General features: G+C 56.1%; 3 protein-coding genes across 7 annotated transcripts in view; 1 reads left to right on the forward strand and 2 right to left on the reverse strand.

Annotated features, from left to right (window-relative positions):
• IDS (iduronate 2-sulfatase) overlaps nt 1-1114 on the reverse strand; it is a 41644-nt gene extending 40530 nt beyond the window's left edge. For 4 of the 5 annotated variants that reach the window (XM_042974116.1, XM_042974118.1, XM_042974117.1 and 1 more), the window contains exon 1: nt 964-1114. In XM_042974116.1, the coding sequence (XP_042830050.1) occupies nt 964-1091 (128 nt within the window). In that variant the 5' untranslated portion in view covers nt 1092-1114. Of the gene's footprint in view, nt 1-40; nt 560-963 lie in introns of those variants that run through there. The other variant, XM_015541046.2, reaches the window with a different exon arrangement.
• An 881-nt stretch (nt 1115-1995) lies between these two features.
• Nucleotides 1996-6770, forward strand: LOC122230417 (protein EOLA1-like). Its single transcript, XM_042974741.1, is given in 5 exon segments — nt 1996-2263; nt 4519-4666; nt 4785-5067; nt 5916-6119; nt 6122-6770. Coding segments are annotated over 3 exon segments (507 nt in total). The 5' UTR covers nt 1996-2263; nt 4519-4666; nt 4785-4814; the 3' UTR covers nt 6172-6770.
• Nucleotides 6771-7361: 591 nt separating this feature from the next.
• On the reverse strand, nt 7362-9307 carry LOC122235410 (heat shock transcription factor, X-linked member 3-like). Its single transcript, XM_042974740.1, has 2 exons — nt 8736-9307; nt 7362-8066 (listed from the first exon to the last, which is right to left on the reverse strand). The coding sequence occupies exons 1-2, from the start codon at nt 9231-9233 to the stop codon at nt 7476-7478; spliced, it is 1089 nt and encodes a 362-aa protein (XP_042830674.1). The 5' UTR covers nt 9234-9307; the 3' UTR covers nt 7362-7475.
• Nucleotides 9308-17599: the final 8292 nt, after the last annotated feature.

Genomic DNA, 17599 nt, shown 5'->3' on the forward strand with positions numbered 1-17599 from the left:
AGGGGCAGCAGGAAACAGAGTAGGAATTTTTTCTTCTCACCTGCAAAATACGTTCATATAAAGTCCGTCCCTCAGGCCCCCACTGGCCATCCCAGGGTGCCTGGGCGTTCAGCCCGGAGGTGCGGGATTCAACCTGCAGGTACCACCCTCTTCCCGCCTCCGTGCTCTCCGGGGTCCATTTTAAGGGTCACCTCAGGTCGCTGAGGACCCTGGGGCTGCCACTTTGTTGCCTACGAGTGCGGCGCGGACTGGACGCTTATAAAGGGCACTGCCTGGTCTGCGCCACTGAGATACCTTTGCTCAGCCCCGCGCGGTCCCCAAGGTCCAATATTCCGGCCTTGCCAGCTCCGCCCCGCTCCACCGTAGCTCCGCCCAAGCCACGCCCACTATCCCCCAGCTCCTCCTCCCATCTGTCCCACCTGTCCCGCGCTACTCAGACCCAGCTGCCCCTGCCAGCTATCCTACCAGTCCTACCCTCCTCCGCCCAAGTATCCTAACAGTCCCGCCTACCTCCTCTAAAGCCCAGCCACGCTCCTCCCCAGCTCCAGCTCCCAGCTTTTCCCTCCACCCACCCACACTGTTACACCCCAGCTCCTCCTCCCAGCTTTCGCCCGCCTCGCCCTACTCCTCCCCAGCCGCGCCACGCTCCTCTCAGCAACCCGCCAGCCCCAGCCCGCTCCTCCCAAGCTGCTACTCAGCGCTTCCACCCAGCCCCGCCCAGCTCCGCCAGAGCCACGCCAGGCCCCAGCTCCTCCTCCCAACTTTCCCCTCCCCCAAGCCCTGCCCCCCCCTCTGCCTCGAGCTTCCCACGCCCACGTCGTTCTGCTCAACCCCACCCCAGCCTGGCACCTTCCCACCTTCTCCTCCCAGCTTTCACCCAGCCCGACACCGCCCCCCCGGCACCAGATACTTCTCCAACCTTTCCCCAGACCGGCCTCTCTCATCCCCAGCTCTCCCACCTACCTTGCCACCAGCCTCGTCCTCCTACTCCCCCACTTCTGCATTTCGAGCGTCCCCCAGCACGGCCCTGCTACTCCCCAGGTCCTCATCCCCAGGAGGTTCCCCAGCTCTTCCCATGGCTCCACCACCATATCCACCTCCCCAAAAATCTTCCCACTCCTCCCCCAGCTCCGCCCCGCCCCTCTCCGCCTGCTCCTCCCAGTTCCACCCCAGCTCCTTCTCCCCAGGGGTCCCACCGCTCCCCAGCCCCAGCTCCCAGCTTCCTCCCAGCTCTCCCCCTCCTGCCCCAGCTCCGGCTACCCAAACAACTCATTTCTACCCCGCCCCTCTCCAGCTCCCCTTCTCAGCTCCGCTCTGCTCCTCCCTACCCCCACACCCGTGGGTTCCCTGGCTCCTCCCCTGAACCCCCCCCCCACCAAACACAGCTTTCTCTCAGCTCCGCCCCCTCCTGCCCCAGCTCCGCCTACCCAACCTCCTCGGTTCCACCCCGCCCCTCTCCGGCTCCGCTTCTCAACTCCGCTCAGCTCCTCCCAGGGCCCTCCCCCCAGGGGTCCCCAGCTCCTCTGACTCCATCCCTCACAGTTTCTCCCAGCTCCGCCTCCACTGCCCCAGCTCCATCCTGCCCCTGCTCCAGCTCCTCCTGTCAGCTCTGCCCTCCTCCCCAGTGGTCCCCCAGCTTCCCCTTTGGCTCCACCCCAAGCTCCCCCCTGCAACTCCCCCAGTTACACCTCCCCAGGCCCACCCTGCTCTTCCCACAGCTACTCCTCCGCAGCTTTCCCATCTCCGTCCTGCTCCTTCCCGCTCATTGCCCTAGGTCCTGCCCCAACTCTTTCCCACAACTGGCGCCAGCTTCTTCCACAGCCCTGTCTCACGGCTCCTCCTACCCCAGCTCCTAACCCACAGGTCCGCCCCCACCTACTCCTCCCCCAGCTCGGCCTCCCGCCGCCCCGCCCACAGCCCCACCCCCAGACTCGACTCGCCCCGCCCCTTCCCCCCACCGCCCCACCCCCATTTCTATCCTCCTTCCGGTTCCGCTCCAGCCGCCAGCCCCAGCTCCCTATCAAGCCTGATGGTCCCGCGCGCCTCCCGGCCCCTTGAGTCCAACGACGTCTCCTAGCGACCGGGGCCTGCGGGCCTATGTGCGTGTGTACGTAAGTGCGTGTCCACGTAACTGCTTGGCTGCGTGCCTACGGGCTTTCGCCCTGGCGTGCTGCGTACCTCCGTGTGCGTACGTAACTACGTGGGTACGAGCCGGCGTATGCCCCGCAAAAAAGGAGCGGCAGCGTCTGTGCGGGTGCGTCAGGTGAGGGGCTGCCGGCGCCCGGCACCTGTCAGCGGTCCCTGGTGTCGGGCCGCGGCGATGGCGGGACAGCCACGACGCGGACCGGGCGCTCTGTCCTCTCTCGGTGGGCCGCGTCGTCTCCTCGCCTGGGCGTGGGAGGCGGTCGTCCCGGCGCTGGTGGCCTCGCAGGGTCACGGGAAGCGGACGGTCCCGCCCGGTGGCCGCAGCCGAATCGGCTGAGCGCGCCTGCGGTGGGCGGGGGCGGGGAGACCCGCCACGCGCGAAGGGAGCCAGGAAGCCCGTGCGGCTGCGGCCTGCTCGACCCTCGGCGGGACGGTGCCTCTGGGCTGGGGGTTCCCGGACCAGAGGTCTGGAAGCAAGCGCAGAGCGGCCGCGGACACCCTTCCCTGTCCCCTCCTCCCGCCACCATCACATGCGCGCGACGTACGTGTGCGCGGAGAAACGCGACCATACCTTTGCACGGGCACCGGTCCGCAGTCATTCCGGCCCTCCCCGCCTCCCGCTGGGCCCTTAAGGGCCGCGACCTCACCGAGGCCGCCGGCTGTGCGGGGTTCAGCCTGTTGCCCCTGTCACTCCTCCCGGGGCGGGGGCGGGGGGGGGACTTCCAGGATTTGATTGAGGGGAACTGGACTATAGGGCCCCCAAATCCTTCCCGTGTGACAGTGTGAGGGCCTGGTGTCCTCTTTCTCCTGTTGGATACGGGTCTGCTAGGCTGTGAGAACACGAGCCACTTACATGAAATGGTTTTCTCTGCCGCCGGCTGGGGCCTTATGTGGTTAGCAGAACCAACCCGTGAGTGAGGTGCAACGTGGAAGGCTGAGAAGTGAAGGAGGGGTGTCAGTCGCGTCAGGGCTGTCCGGCCGTGAGTTCCATGAAGATGGACAGGCACGGGGCAGGTCGCTGGTGCCTGCGGCAACCGGTGTGTTCATGGAGGAGGGCGGGCAGTGCGAGGGGAAGAAGTAGAGACTGTGAGTGTAGACCGCTGCTCCTGGGACCTCTGCTATGCAGAGGTTTAGACAAGTTGGCAGGTGCTGGAGACACGTGCGGGCTCAGGGGCTGGGTTGGGGGGGGGTCTTTGTCCCTGCAGTGAGGGGTGTGCAGGTGTGGCTTTCTGAAAGCGAGACCATCTACTCACAGGGGAGGGGAGTAGGGCTGCCTGAGCAAGAGCAGACGGAGTGAGGTCCTCCAGTGAAGGACTGTGCTTGGCCCAGAGCACAGCTGAGGGCAGGTGGCCGCGCAGCTCAGCCCCAGACAGTGGGAACGCAGGGGGTGTGGTGCCAGGGCGGCAGGACGGTGGGTTGGGAAAGGGGTGATCCCAGGGCCTTATCTTTGAGAGTAGATGTGTTCTCTTAAACGAGAGGAGGGGTTGAGGCCAGGTTTATGTCCTTCGAGAACTGGGAGGAGAGATGATCCAGATTCGGGGTGCTCCTGAGTGCAGCGCAGTGCCCCAGGCCCTGTGATGAGGATGATGATAATGATGAGGGGCGGCCACTGTTTGTGGCTGTCCTGTTAGGTGCCACATGCCGGGCTAGGTGCCCCTGCACCTTGTCCCCGGTCCTCGCGGCCCCGATGGAGACTGGGGCTCCTTGAGGTGCCAGGACCCAGCTGAGGCTCGTGCTCCTCCCACTGCACAGCTCTGCCGTGCGCAAGGAGGAGGGACCCCCTCGTCCAGGTGCAAGGACAAGGGGTAGGTGCACTCAGGTCCCCTGCAATCATGGGCCGTCTCTCTATCCCTCGGCGCCTCCTTCTCAGCTATAGAGCAGGGTGACGAAGCGCTGCCTTACTGGGTTATGTGAGGATCGAATCCTGTGATGTGTTGATTGTGCCCACCGCCCACCCCAGTGCCTGGCATGGAGACGGTGCGTGCGCCCTGGTACCAGCTGTTCCTGCTCTGGTTCCTGGTTTCTCTAGGCCCGGGTCAGGGTCGGGGGGTGTCTGTTGATGGTGGAGAGCAGTGGGGCAGGAAGGGGTCAGAGGAGGGTGGCACCCAAAGGGGTCGGGAGGAGACAGCTGCCAGGACCATGTGCGATCACAGGGCGCCCCCAGCGCTGAGCTGAGGTCGGATACCAAGGGTTTGCGCTCAGCAGCCCCAGGGTGGCGAAGCCCAGGATGTCCCTGTCTGTGCTGGGAGAGAGGTAGAGCCAGCTCACTGAGCCGTCCAACCGAGGGGCCCCTCGCCATCTGTGCTCTCCTGGGGCTCAGTGACCTCTGATGTAGAACTGACCACAGGCTGTCCTGGCCATGCCTTTCTCTAGCTATCCCCGCCCTCCTCTCTGAGGTCCCCAACGACTCCATGTGATGGACACGTCATCCTGACCGCCGGTCCCTTCCTTTGTGCCTGTCAGCTGACCGTGTAGTGACAGAGGAGGAGGAGCCAAGGCTCTCCGTTCCCCCACCGTCCAGGTCAGTGGGGTGTCAGGGCACCCCCGGGGGACCCTGGGGAGAGGTCTTGCCCCCAGGTCATGAGCTTGGAGCGCTGGGCACGATGCCTGTTGACCTTCGTGGTTCTGTGTCTCCGCAGGTCTGGTGAGGCCCAAGGCGCTCTGGGGAGATGAAGTTCGGCTGCCTCTCCTTCCGGCAGCCTTATGCAGGTTTTGTCTTAAACGGGGTCAAGACCCTGGAGACGCGTTGGCGTCCTCTGCTGAGCAGCCACCGGAACCGTACCATCGCCATCCACATTGCTCACAGGGACTGGGAAGACACCGCATGGAGGGAGCTGCTGGCGGAGAGGCTTGGAATGACCCCTGCTCAGATTCAGGCCTTGCTTCTGGAAGGGGAAAAGTATGGCCGTGGCGTGATCGCTGGCAAGTGAAGAGAAGCCGCATGCTGCTGAGACACCCCCAAGGGCTACTCCCCAGGACCTTGCTCAGGAGTTTTGTGCCTTGTTCCCTTGTGTGAGCTGCTTGGTGTGGGGGCCGTGTTTTCTTTAAGCAGCACACCTTCGGCGGGGCAGCAGGGGGCCCTGGGACTGGGGATGGGGGGAGTTGCTGAGGTCCCACGACTTCAGGTGAACCCTGCTTCCGCTCTGGGCCTCAGTGCCCGGTTCTGACCTGAGAGACAGGGACAGGTTCCAAGTGTGCATGTGACCTTCGCTCACGGTTGCGCACGTGTGCCCGCGTGTGTGCGTGCGACAGAGACCGTGGAGGCAGCACGGTGCACACAGTGGGTCGGGCAGACTCCAGACCCCGGGCTGTTGCCGGGCTTCCTGTGCGATGCCCCACCCCCACTGTCCCTGCATCCTGGGTGAGTCCCCTAAGCCCTCGGTGGGGGAGGTCCCACACGAGCACCTGCCACCTGCTGAAGTGCTCGGGGACCTGAGTGCCTGTTCCGCCCAGCATCTGGGGCCCTTCTGGTCTGACCTCTGCCTGTTGCCCTAAGCTCTCTGGCTGGGGCCAGCCCATTATTTGGGGGTGGTCATTGAGGACGAGGCCCTCCGCTCCGTTTCGCTCCCTCCCTCGGCCTCACCCAGAACGCCTGAAGCAGACTTTGGCGTGTCGGGTATGCTCAGTCCGAGGGGCCCAGTGTACCCGGTGTCCCCTTGGGGAGACCCTCTTGGTCTCTGGTGGTTGTAACTTTGAATAATCATGTTCTCCAACAGGCGGGCCTTGGTTTCTGGAAGGAAAAACCATCGTGTGCTTCTCTTTGTGCTCAGGGCTTGTTGACATTGGGGAAACTGTACAGTGCCCAGAGGACTTAGCCCCTGATGAGGTTGTGGCGCTGGAGAATCAAGCTGTGCTGACCAGCCTGAAGCAGAAGTACCTCACCGTGCTTTCAAACCCCAGGTGGTTACTGGAGCCCATACCCAGGAAAGGCGGAAAGGATATCTTCCAGGTAGACATCCCAGAGCACCTGATGCCCTTGGGGCAGGACGCCTGGCGAGTGCGGAAGGTTACCGAGAAACCGGCTAAATCGTGACCCATCCACTGACCGTCATGCCGCAGACCTACAAGCCCGGTTCAGTCTGAATCGGCCCTGCCACTGTGTGCTGTTCGTGGAAACAGGTCTCTCCACTCAGATGCAGGGGACAGGGCAGCGGGACTTTCCTCGTGAGATGCCTATCTGGGCTCGCCGGCAGTCTCCAGGACTTCGACGTTCGGGATAAAGGGGAAGCGGCCAGTAAATGTCTTGGTGCCGCCACTACTTGAGTCCTTCTGATTTCCGGGTCGTACAAAGACATAGGTCTGAAGACGACCAGTTCGTGTTTCCTCCTCTCGTTGTTCTGCTCAGAACTCATAGGACGTTTGAACAGCATCCAGGGGACCTTGTGGGAAGGCTGGGAGCGGGCGCTAAAGGGGTGTGCAGGGGTGGCCAGCCACGGTGCCCCCGTTCACCATGACGACAGCATCAGACTGAGACACAGCATCCGTCTGTTCTTACAAACGACTCTTACTCTGTTGTCAAAGCGTCCCTTGGCCCATGAAGTATGCGTGTTCGACACATCCCACAGCTAGCTACTTCATGGCCAAAGGAAGGATCCTAAATACAGCACCGATGGGAAAATGATTAAGTCGTGTTGTGTATTCTGTGGGAAATCTTTTGTTGTCGTTGTGTGCTTTCTTAGCAAAGTTTCTGGTGGTCCTTACCGATGGGGAAGATGGGCTGTCCCTCCCCCACCCCCACCCCCAGGCATTGACTAGAATGGCCCGTCTCTTCTGAGCAACAAGAAAGTGGCCCCACGTCCCTTGGCAGATGGGGTGGCCCTGCTTTTAGGTGGGCCTCTTTGGCAGGCCCCTGGCTCTTGGGCTAGAAGCGCTCAGCTGCTGATCAGAAACTTCCCGGCATCACAGGGGCACCCGTGAGGAAAAGCCCTCCTGTTTCAAACACACGAATGATACGAGGTGACACCCCCAAGGTCAGGAGTGAGGCGGTTCTGTCTCCTGACCCGCAGGCGAGGCTCAGGGGACCAGATCTTCCTGGGCTTGCCTCCTCCATGCTCCCTAGCCAGGTCCTTGGCCGAGGCTGCAAAAACGCTGCCGCTTCGAAGGACAGAGGACAGTAGGGGGCCAGAACCTGTCTCAGGCCAGGATTCCCAGCCTCCCCGGGCTTATCGCATAAGGTGTGTGTAGCATCATACGTGAGAAAGAACACAGATTCGCGGTTCTAGTCAGACTGTTTATTTACTCCCGCGGAGTTGTGTTTGTTTCCATTAAAGCCAAAAATAGATTGACGGTTACAGTGGTGAGTTTTTAGCTGTCGTCAGTGGCCTGTGAGCCTAGGGACCCGGATTTTCCTTGAAATGTTCACAGAGGGCACACTTGTAATCTGAGGAGCCCTCCTGCTCCTCGTTCTCACTGGGGGCCTCGTTTGGGGACATGACTGACAGGGCCGCCAGCAGGATGGAATAACAGGTGTTATACAGAGACATCACCGTACCATAGTCGGGGTAAACTGGGGGGCTGATGGGCAGTTCCCCTGTGTCATCCCTTCTGGCAGTAGCCAGGGGCGCAAACATCATGTTCCTGGAGGTGCCCTCCCCACTCAGGCCACCTGGCTCACTCGGGCCATGAGTTGCCATGGCGTACCCGGCTGCGCTGCTCAGAGACCAAATGCCAGAGAAGGCGAAGGACTGGCTGCCGCTGGGACCCTGAGCGTTTGGGGCTGCGCCGGGGACCGTCTCGTCGTCGTTGGCGGGTTCCTCGTGATGGATTCGTGGGGACTGTCTTGTTGCTGCCACCGGCTTCTTTCTCTTTGGAGTTGGTGCACTGGTGCCTAGCCAGGTGGTGGTGACTCTCAGGTCACTTTTCCTCTGAATGTTCCCGAGCAGGAAAGGCTTGTCTCTCTGAAAGTTGGCGTTGCGGTAAATCTGAAACGAGATGCGAGATTCATCATTTTAGTCATTCTGGGAGGGAAGATTTGTGTCTGCTGCCACCGAGACTGCCACCTCCTTTCCCTCTTCTCCCTCTCCCTCCCCGTTCCTCCTCCCCTTCTCCCCCATCCTCCCCCTTGCCTCCCTCTCCCTCCTCTTCCCCCCACAATCCCCTTCCACCTCTCTCCTTCCTCTTCTTCTCCCCCCCTCCGCCTCCTCCTCCCATTCCCCCTCCCCCCTTACCCCCCCCACTCCCCGCCCCTGGATCCCCCCACCACCGCTCCCTGCCTCTGGCCCCTCCCACAGCAGTCATAATGGTCTGGTTCTACTATGGAGAAAAGATCCTTTTAAGTTGTCTACAAGGCTCACTATGCCCTGGGACCTAACTAAACTCACTGAATAAAGACACATAAAGCCCAGTTGAAGGGATTCACATACCTATTTGACGTTACCTGGCCTCTGAATGTTTAGTCATACATGCACACTCCATCTAAGGGGGTTGTAGGTTAATAGGAAAGCCTAGACTTTCTCATCTCTCCATAATGTCTCTCGAGAAAGAAAGTTGTCCTCGGAAATTAAACCCTTTCAGTAGATCATTCATCTGGGGTCTACTAGGAAGGTGCTGAAAAGACAGAAAACATGGGAAACCACGGACTTTCTACTTACCAGCATTCTCTTATTCCCTGGGGACTGATTCCCCCAAGGGTCGGTTGCGCGTATTTTGCTGAAGCCGTACAGGTTCAGCAGGCGGATGAAAGTCTTCAAGCTGTCAGTTTCAAAGATTCTCTCCGCGCCTCTGCGGTGAAGAACCTCCCTCTGGAAAAGGTCTTCGTCGATGATCACGGTGTCCCCGGCATCGTTCCAGCGCACCGACGTGAAGGTGTTGTCCTCCAGGATCATCCAAAGCTTTCTTGGGAAGGAGAGCCCAAGAATACTGTTGTTTTCTCCCACGTTGGCGGCACCTTGGTTTGGGGCCTGTGGTTGTGGGTTGTCTTGGGGGCCTGGATCTTGGATCACTGCTTGGTCCCTATTCATCACCAAAATCTCCCCGGAATCCAAATTTGGATCCTGGGATGAACTAGATGGTAATTCTGGTGCTGGCTCTCCATCATCAGATGGGGCCAGCTTCCCTTTGGGTATCTCCTTAGCACTCTGACTAGCCATGGAGCTAGTCTAGACCAGGAGCACTTTTGCCGTGAGAATGTCTCACTGACCTCTCAAGTCGCAAATGCCTTCGGTCAGTATGGGGATGCCCAATATATACCGTCCACAAAATTCTAGAATCTCGTAGTGAGGCAACCAGCTACCTAAGTCATCGCCTCTTTATTTGTCATGTGATGTCACAAAGGTGGCTCACAGCTGATCTGGCAAGGCAGCACTGGCCAAGTGTGGGGGAGGGGATGGGCACAGGGCCCCCAGCTTCTCTCTTTTCCAAAAGAATATGCAAACATCTGGTTTGAGTTCCCAGGAAGGGCTCCTGTCTGCAGCCAGGAACATTGTTTCATGGGACCAGGCCCTGGATGGGAAGAGAAACCATGATCCGAGGTCTACTCCCACTCCAGGGATGGGGGAGACCAGTTGCTGGTCTCTCAGATTTGGTCAAGAGCCAGGCCCTGGTTAGTCCTGGCTTGGGCTGCCCCCAAGGCTGCCTGGGTCAGATGGACCCTTGGGGTCGGTACCTGTCAGAAGATGGCAATCCCTAGAGGACTTGGCCTAGTCTTACTTGGTAGCCCCCATTTATTCCTACCTGCCCTCCCCCCCCATACTTACTGCCTTGGTCTCTTCCAAAATTTCCTGCTGGTTACTTGGTACTGCTCAGAAAGGCCCCAACAAAAAGTCCTGTTTTCATGCCCCCTGTGTCAAGTGGTCCTCAGGGTAGGGTCTCAGTTAGGCCCCCTTTTATGCTGCCCCCACACAATTCCGTTTTTGGTCTCTTCCAACTGTTCCTGCTAGTTAGTTGGTCCTGCTCAGATAGGCCCCAACAAAGGGTCCTATTTTCTTGTCCCCTGGGTCAAGTTGTCCCCAGAGTAGGGTCTCATTTGTAGCGTCCTTTTCATTCCTGCCCCCCTCCAATTCCTGCTTTGATCTCTTCCAACTGTTCCTGCTGGTTAGTTGGTCCTGCTCAGATAGGCCCAAAGAATAAGTCATGTTTTCTTGCCCCCAGGTAAATTGTCCTCAGAGTTGGGTTTAAGTTCGTAGCCCACCTTGTTTCCTGCACCCCACACGCTTCCCTCCTTGGTCTCGTCCAACCACTCCTGTTGGTAAGTTTGTCCTGCTCATGTAGGGCCCAACAAAGAGTCCTATTTTCTCTCCCCTAGGTCATGTTGTCCCCAGAGTAGGTTCTCATTTGTAGCCTCCCTTTGTATTCCTGCTCCCCCCATTCCTGCTTTGTTCTCTCCCAACACTTCCTGCTGTTTAGTTGGTCCTGCTCAGATAGGCCCCAAGAATAAGTCATGTTTTCTTGCCCCAAAGTAAGTTGTCCTCAGAGTTGGGTTTAAGGTGGTAGCACCCCTTTTATTCATGCACCACACACAATTCCCTCCTTGGTTTCTTCCAAAATTCTCCTTGTGGTTACTTGGTCCTGCTCAGATACGCCCAAAGAAAGAGTCTTGTTTTCTTGCCCCCTAGGTCAGGTTTTCCCCAGAGTAGGGTCTTACTTTCGTGCCCCCCCCCCCGCTTTACTCCTGCCCCCCCCCACTTCCTGCTTTGGTCTCTTCCAACTGTTCCGGGTGGATAGTTTGTCCTGCTTAGATAGGCCCCAACAAAAAGTGCTGTTTTCCTGCCCTCAAATCAAGTTGTCCTCAGAGTATGATTTCAGTTGGGAAGTCCCCCTTTTACTACTGCCACCCCCCGACACACACGTCCTGATTTGGTGTCTTTCAACTGTTCCTACTCGTTAGATGTTCCTTCTCAGGCCCCAACAATACTCCTGTTTTCTTGCCCCGAGTTCAAGTTGTCCTCAGAGTTGAGTTTCAGTTTGTATCCCCCCCCCATTATTCCTGTTCCCCACATACTTCCCTCTTTGATCTGTTTCAACTGTTCCTGCTGGTTAGTTGGTCTTGCTCAGAGAGGCCCCACCAAGATTCCTGTTTTGTTTTGTTTTGTTTTGTTTTGTTTTGTTCCCTAGGTCAAGTTGTCCCCAGGGTAGGGTCTCAGATGGTAGCCTCCCCTTTTATTCCTGCCCGCCCACACTTTCTGGTTTGGTCTCTTCCAACTGTTCCTGCTGGTTACTTGTTCTACCTAGATAGGCCTCAACAAAAAGTCCTATTTTCCTGCGGCCTAGATCAAGTTGTCACCAGAGGAGGGTCCTAGTTGGTAGCCTCCTCTTTGATTTCTGCCCCCCACCCACACACACACTTTCTGCTTGGGTCTCTTCCAAATGTTCCTGCTTGTTAGTTGGTCTTGCTCAGATAGGCCCCAACAAAAAATCCTGTTTTTTTTGCGCCCAGGACAAGTTGTCCTCTGAGTTGGGGCTCAGTCGGTAGTACCCCTTTTCTTCCAGCCCCCCACATACTTTCCGCTTTGGTCTCTTCCATCTGTTCCTGCTGGTTACTTGGTCCTGCTTATATGGCCCTCAACAAAGAGTCCTGTTTTCTTGCCTCCAGGTCAAGTTGTCCTCAGACTAGGGTTTCAGTTGGTACCCCCTTTTATTCCTGCTTCTCCCCCCACCACACACACACACTTCCTGCTTTCGACTCTTCCTACTGTTCCTCCTGGTTAGTTGGTCCTGCTCAGATAGGCCCCAACAAAGAGTCATTTTCTTGCCACCAGCTCAGATTGTCCAGAGTTGGGTTTCAACTGTTAGCCCCACTTTTTTTCCTGACCCCAGCACTCTTCCAGGTTTGGTCTCTTCCAACTGTTACTGCGAGTTAGTTGGTCCTGCTCACATAGGTCCCACCAAGAGTATTGTTTGTTTTATTGCTCCCTAGGTCAAGCTGTCCCCAGAGTAGGGTCTCAGTTGTTAGCCCCCCTTTATTCCTACCCCACCCAATTCCCGCTTTGGTCTCTTCCAACAGTTCCTGCTGCTTAGTTGGTCCTGCTCAGGTAGGCCCCATCAAAGAGTCCTATTTTCTTGTCCCCTAAGTCAAGTTGTCCTCAGAGTAGGGTCTCAGATGATAGCCCCCCTTTTATTTCTGCCTCCTCCCACTTTCTGCTTTGGTCTCTTACAACTATTCCTGATGGTTCGTTGGTCCTACTCAGATGGGCCCCAGGAAAGAGTCCTCTTTTCTTGCCCCCGAGGCCCAGTTTCCCTCAGTGTAGGGTTTCCTTTGGGTGCCCCAGTTTTATTCCTTCTCCACCTAACACTTCCCTAGGTGGTCTCTTCAACTGCTCATGCTGGTTAGTTGATCCTTCTAAGATAGGCCCCAGGAAAGAGCCCTGTTTTCTTGCCCCCTAGGTCACATTGTCTTCAGAGAAGTATATCAGTAGGTAGCCCCCTTTTTATTCCTACCCCCTCCGCACACTTTCTGCTTAGCTGTCTAACACCTGTTCCTACTGGTGAGTTGGTCCTCCTCAGATAGTCCCTACAAAGTGTCCTAGTTTCTTGCCCCCAAGTCAAGTTGTCCTCGGAGTACGGTTTCAGTTGGTAGGCCCTCTTTTATTCCCTCTCCCACACTTCCCGCTTCCGTCCCTTCCACCTATCCCTGCTGCTTAGTTGGTCCTGCTCAGATAGGGCCCAACAAAGAGTCCTAATTACTTGCCCCCTAGGTCAAATTGTCCCCAGAGTAAGGCCTTAGTTGTTGGCGTCCCCTATTATTCCTGCACCCCTTACTTCCTGCTTTGGTCTCTTCCAACAGTTCCTGATGCTTACTTGGTCCTGCTCAGGTAGACCCCAATAAAGACTCCTATTTTCTTGCCCCCTGGTCAATTTGTCCTCAAAGTAGGGTTTCAGTTGGCAGCCCCACTTTTATTCCTGCTGCCTCACCCACACAATTCCTGCTTTGGTCCCTTCCAACTGTTCCCTCTAGTTAGTTGGTCCTACTCAGACCCCCCCCCCCAAATTCCTGTTTCCTTGCCCCCAGGGCATGTTTTCCTCAGAGGTGTGTTTCCGTTGGTAGTCCCCCTTTTATTCCTGCCCCCACACACTTCCCCCTTTGGTCTCTTCCAACTACTTTGGTAACTTGGTCCTGCTCAGATAGGCCCCAACAAAGAGTCCTCTGTTTTCTTGGCCCCAGGTTACATGGTCCTCAGAGTAGGGCCTTAGTTGGTAGCCCCACTTTAATGCTGCCACCCCGCTTCAAGCTCTTGTCTTCTCCAACTGTTCCTGCTGATTAGTTGGGCCTTGTTAGATAGGCTGCAGCAAAGAGTCCGGTTTCCTTGCCCCCTAGGTCAAGTTGTCCTCAGAGTAGGGTCTCAGTTTGTAGGCCCCCTTTTATTCCTACCCCCTCTGCACACTTTCTGCTTAGCTGTCTAACAACTGTTCCTACTGGTGAGCTGGCCCTCCTCAGATAGTCCCAACAAAGAGTCCCGTTTTCTTACCCCCATGTCAAGTTGTCTTCAGAGTAGCGTTTCAGTTTGTAGCCCCCCTTTTATTCTCTCTCCCCCACTTCCCGCTTTGGTCTCTTCCACCTATTCCTGCTGGTTAGTTGGTCTTGCTCAGATAGGGCCCAACAAAGAGTCCTCTTTACTTGCCCCCTAGGTCAAGTTGTCCCCAGAGTAAAGTCTTAGTTGTTAGCCCCCCCCCCTTTATTCCTGGGCCAACAGTTCTTGCTGGTTAGTTGGTCCTACTCAGGTAGGCCACAACAATCAGTCCTATTTTCATGTCCTTATGTCACGTTGTCCTCAAAGTAGGGTTTCTGTCGGTAGCCCCCTTTTTATTCCTGCCACCCCCTTACACACACTTCCTCATTTCTTCTCTCGTAATGGTTCCTGCTGGTGAGTTGGTCCTGCTCATGTAGGCCCGAAACAAGAGTCCTGTTTTCTTGCCCCCTAGGTCAATTTGTCCTCAGAGTAGGGTCTCAGTTGGTTGCCTCCCTTTTTCTCCTGCCTCCCCACATGCTGCTTTGGTCTCTCACAACTGCTACTATTGGTTCATTGGTCCTGCTAAGATAGGCCCCAACAAAGAGTCCTGTTTTCATGCCCCCACATCAAGTTATCCTCAGAGCAGGGTCTCAGTTGGTAGGCCCTCTTCTATACCTGCCCTCCCCACTTCCTGGTCTCTTCCAACTGCTCCTGCCGGTTAGTTGTTCCTGGTCAGATAAGCCCCAACAAAGAGTTCTGTTTTCTTGCTCCAGGTCAAATGGTCCTCAGAGTAGGGTCTCAGTTGGTAGCCCCACTTTATTGATGCCTCCCCTCACTTCCAGCTTTGATCTGCTCCAAAGGTTCCTGCTGGTTAGTTGGTCCTGTTCAGATAGACTCCAACAAAGAGTCTTGTTTTCTTGCCCCCATGTCAGTTTGTCCTCAGAGTAGGGTTTCAGCTGGTAGCCCCTTTTTATTCCTGCACCCCCTCACACACTTCCAGCTTTGGTCTCTTCCAACTGTTCCTGCTGGTTAGTTGGTCCTGCTCACATAGGCCCAAAAAAGAGTCCTGTTTTTTTCCCACTAGGTCAAGTTGATCTCACAGTAGGACCTCAGTTGGCAGACCCCCTTTTATTGCTTCCACCAAACACTTGCCGCATTGGTCTGTTCCAACTGTATCTGCTAGTTAGTTGGTTCTTCTCAGATGGGCCGCAACAAAGAGTCCATTTCTCAAGACCCCTAGGTGAAGTTATCCTCAGAGTATGGTCTCAGTTGGTTGTACCCCTTCTATTCCTGCCTCCCCCCTCTGCCTGCTTTGGTATGTTCCAACTGTATCTGCTGGTTAGTTGGTTGTCTTCAGATAGGCCCCAAGAAAATGTCCTATTTTCTTGCCCTCTAGGTCAAGTTTTCTGCAGAGTAGGGTCTCAGTTTGTAGCTTCCCCATTTATTCCTGCCCCCCCCCCGCCCCCGCTTCCTCCTTTGGTCTAATCCAGTTTTTCCTGCTGGTTGGTTACTCCTGCTCAGATAGGCCCCCCAAAAGAGTCCTGTTTTCTTCTTGCCCCAGGTCAAGTTCCCCTCCGAGTAGGGTTTCAGTTTGTGGCTCCCCCCCGCTATTGTTTTCTCCCCCCACGCTTCCCGCTTTGGTCTCTTCCAGCTGGTCCTGCTGGTTAGTTGGTCCTGCTCAGGTAGGTCCCAACAAAGAGCCCTGTTTCTTGCCCCCAATGTCAACTTGTCTGAAGAACAGGTTCTCAGTTGGCAGCCTCCCTTTTTTCCTGCCCCCCAATCCTTCTTTGGTCTCTTCCAGCTGTTCCTGTTAGTTAGTTGGTCCTACTCAGATAGGCCGGAACCAATAGTCCTGTTTTCTTGTCCCCTATATCAAGTTGTCTTCAGAGTAGGGTCTCAGTCGGTGGCCCCCCTTTTATTCCTGCCCCTGCAATTCACACTTTGGCCTCTTCCAACTGTTCCTGTTAGTGAGTTGGTCCTGCTCAGATAGGCCCCAACAAAGAGCCCTGTTTTCTTGGCCCCAGGTTACATGGTCCTCAGAGTAGGGCCTTAGTTGGTAGCCCCACTTTAACGCTGCCACCCTGCTTCAAGCTTCTGTCTTCTCCAACTGTTCCTGCTGATTAGTTGGGCCTTGTTAGATAGGCCACAGCAAAGAGTCCTGTTTCCTTGCCCCCTAGGTCTAGTTGTCCTCAGAGCATGGTCTCAGTTGGTAGCCTCCCCTTTTATTCCTAACCCTTCTGCACATGTTCTGCTTGGCTGTCTAACAACTGTTCCTACTGGTGAGCTGGCCCTCCTCAGACAGTCCCAACAAAGAGTCCTGTTTTCTTGATCAAGATCTGTTTTTCCAGATCAAGATGTCCTCAGAGTAGTGTTTCAGTTTGTAGCCCCCCTTTTATTCTCTCTCCCCCACTTCCCACTTTGATCTCTTCCAACTATTCCTGCTGGTTACTTGGTCTTGCTCAGATAGGGCCCAACAAAGAGTCCTCTTTACTTGCCCCCTAGGTCAAGTTGTCCCCAGAGTAAGGTCTTAGTTGTTAGCCCCCTTTTATTCCCGCGCCCCCTACTTCCTGCTTTGGTCTCTTCCAACAGTTCCTGCTGCTTAGTTGGTCCTGCTCAGATAGGCCCCAAAGAAGAGTCCTGTTTTCTTACTCCCTAGGTCGAGTTGTCCTCAGAGTAGGGTCTCAGTTGGTAGCCCTACTTTTATTCCCGCACCCCCCACATTTCCTGCATGGGTCTCTTCCAAATGGTCCTGCTGCTTAGGTGGTCCTGCTCACATAGGCCCCAACTTAGAGTCCTGATTTCTTGTCCCATAGGTCAAGTTGTCCTCAGAGTCGGGTCTCAGCTTTTAGCCCCCCTGTTATAACTGCCCCACCCCCACTTCCCGCTTGCTCTCTTCCAACTGTTCCTGCTGGTTAGCTGGTCCTGCTTAGATAGGCCCCAACCAAGAGTCCTGTTTTCTTGCCCCAGGACAAGTTGTCCTCAGAGTAAGTTCTCAGTTGGTAGTCCCCCTTTTATTCCTGCCCCTCCCTCACTTCTCGCTTTGGTCTCTTCCAACTGCTCCTGTTGGTTAGTTGTTCCTGGTCAGGTAGGCCCCCAACAAAGAGTCCTGTTTCCTTGCCTCCTGAGTCAAGTTGTCCTCAGAGTCGGGTCTCAGTTGGTTGCTCCCCTTTTATTCCCACCCCCCACACACTTCCCTATTTGGTCTCTTCTAACTGTTCCTTCTAGTTAGTTGGTCCTGCTCACCTATGTCCCAACACAGAGTCCTGTTTTCTTGCCCCCTAGGTTAAGTTGCCCTCAGAGTAGGGTCTCAGTTGGTAGCCCCCCCACCCATTCCTGCCCCCCGCCCCACACTTCCTGCTTTGGTCTCGTCCAATTGTTCCTGCTGATGAGTACATCCTGCTCAGATAGGCCCCAACACAGAGTCCTGTTTTTTTGCCCCCAAGTCAAGTTGTCCTCAGAGTAGAGTTGCAGGCAGTAGCCCTGCCTTTATTCCTGCACATCCCAACTTCCCGCTTATGTCTGCTCCAAATGTCCCTGCTGGATCCTTGCTCTGCTTAGGCCCCAACGAAAAGTCCTATTTTCTTGCTGCCTAGATGAAGCTGTCCCCAAGGTAGGGTCTCAGTTGGTACGCCCCCTTTATACTCGCAGCCTCACCCCACACATTTTGCTTTGGTCTTTTCCAAGTATTCCTGCTTGTTAGTTGGTTCTGCTCAGATAGGCCCCAACAAAAAGTCCTATATTCTTGCTCCCTGGTCAAGGAGTCCTCAGAGTAGGGTTTCAGAGGGTACCCCTCTTTTATTCCTGCCTCCTCACTTCCCACTTTGGTCTCTTCCAAATGTCCCTGCCGGTTCATTGTTCCTGCTCAGATAGGGCAAACAAAGAGTTATGTTTTCATGCCCCCTAGGTCAAGTTATGCTCAGAGTAGTGTCTGAGTTTGTACCCTCCTTTTATTCTTGTCCTCCCCCAATTCCCACTTTGATCTCTTCCAACAGTTCCTTCTGGTTAAGTGGACCTGCTCTGATAAGCCCCGACAAAGACTGATTTTCTTCCCCCAGGTCAATTTGTCCTCA

The sequence above is a fragment of the Panthera tigris genome, chromosome X, assembly GCF_018350195.1.
Source record: "Panthera tigris isolate Pti1 chromosome X, P.tigris_Pti1_mat1.1, whole genome shotgun sequence".
Lineage (NCBI taxonomy): Eukaryota > Metazoa > Chordata > Mammalia > Carnivora > Felidae > Panthera > Panthera tigris.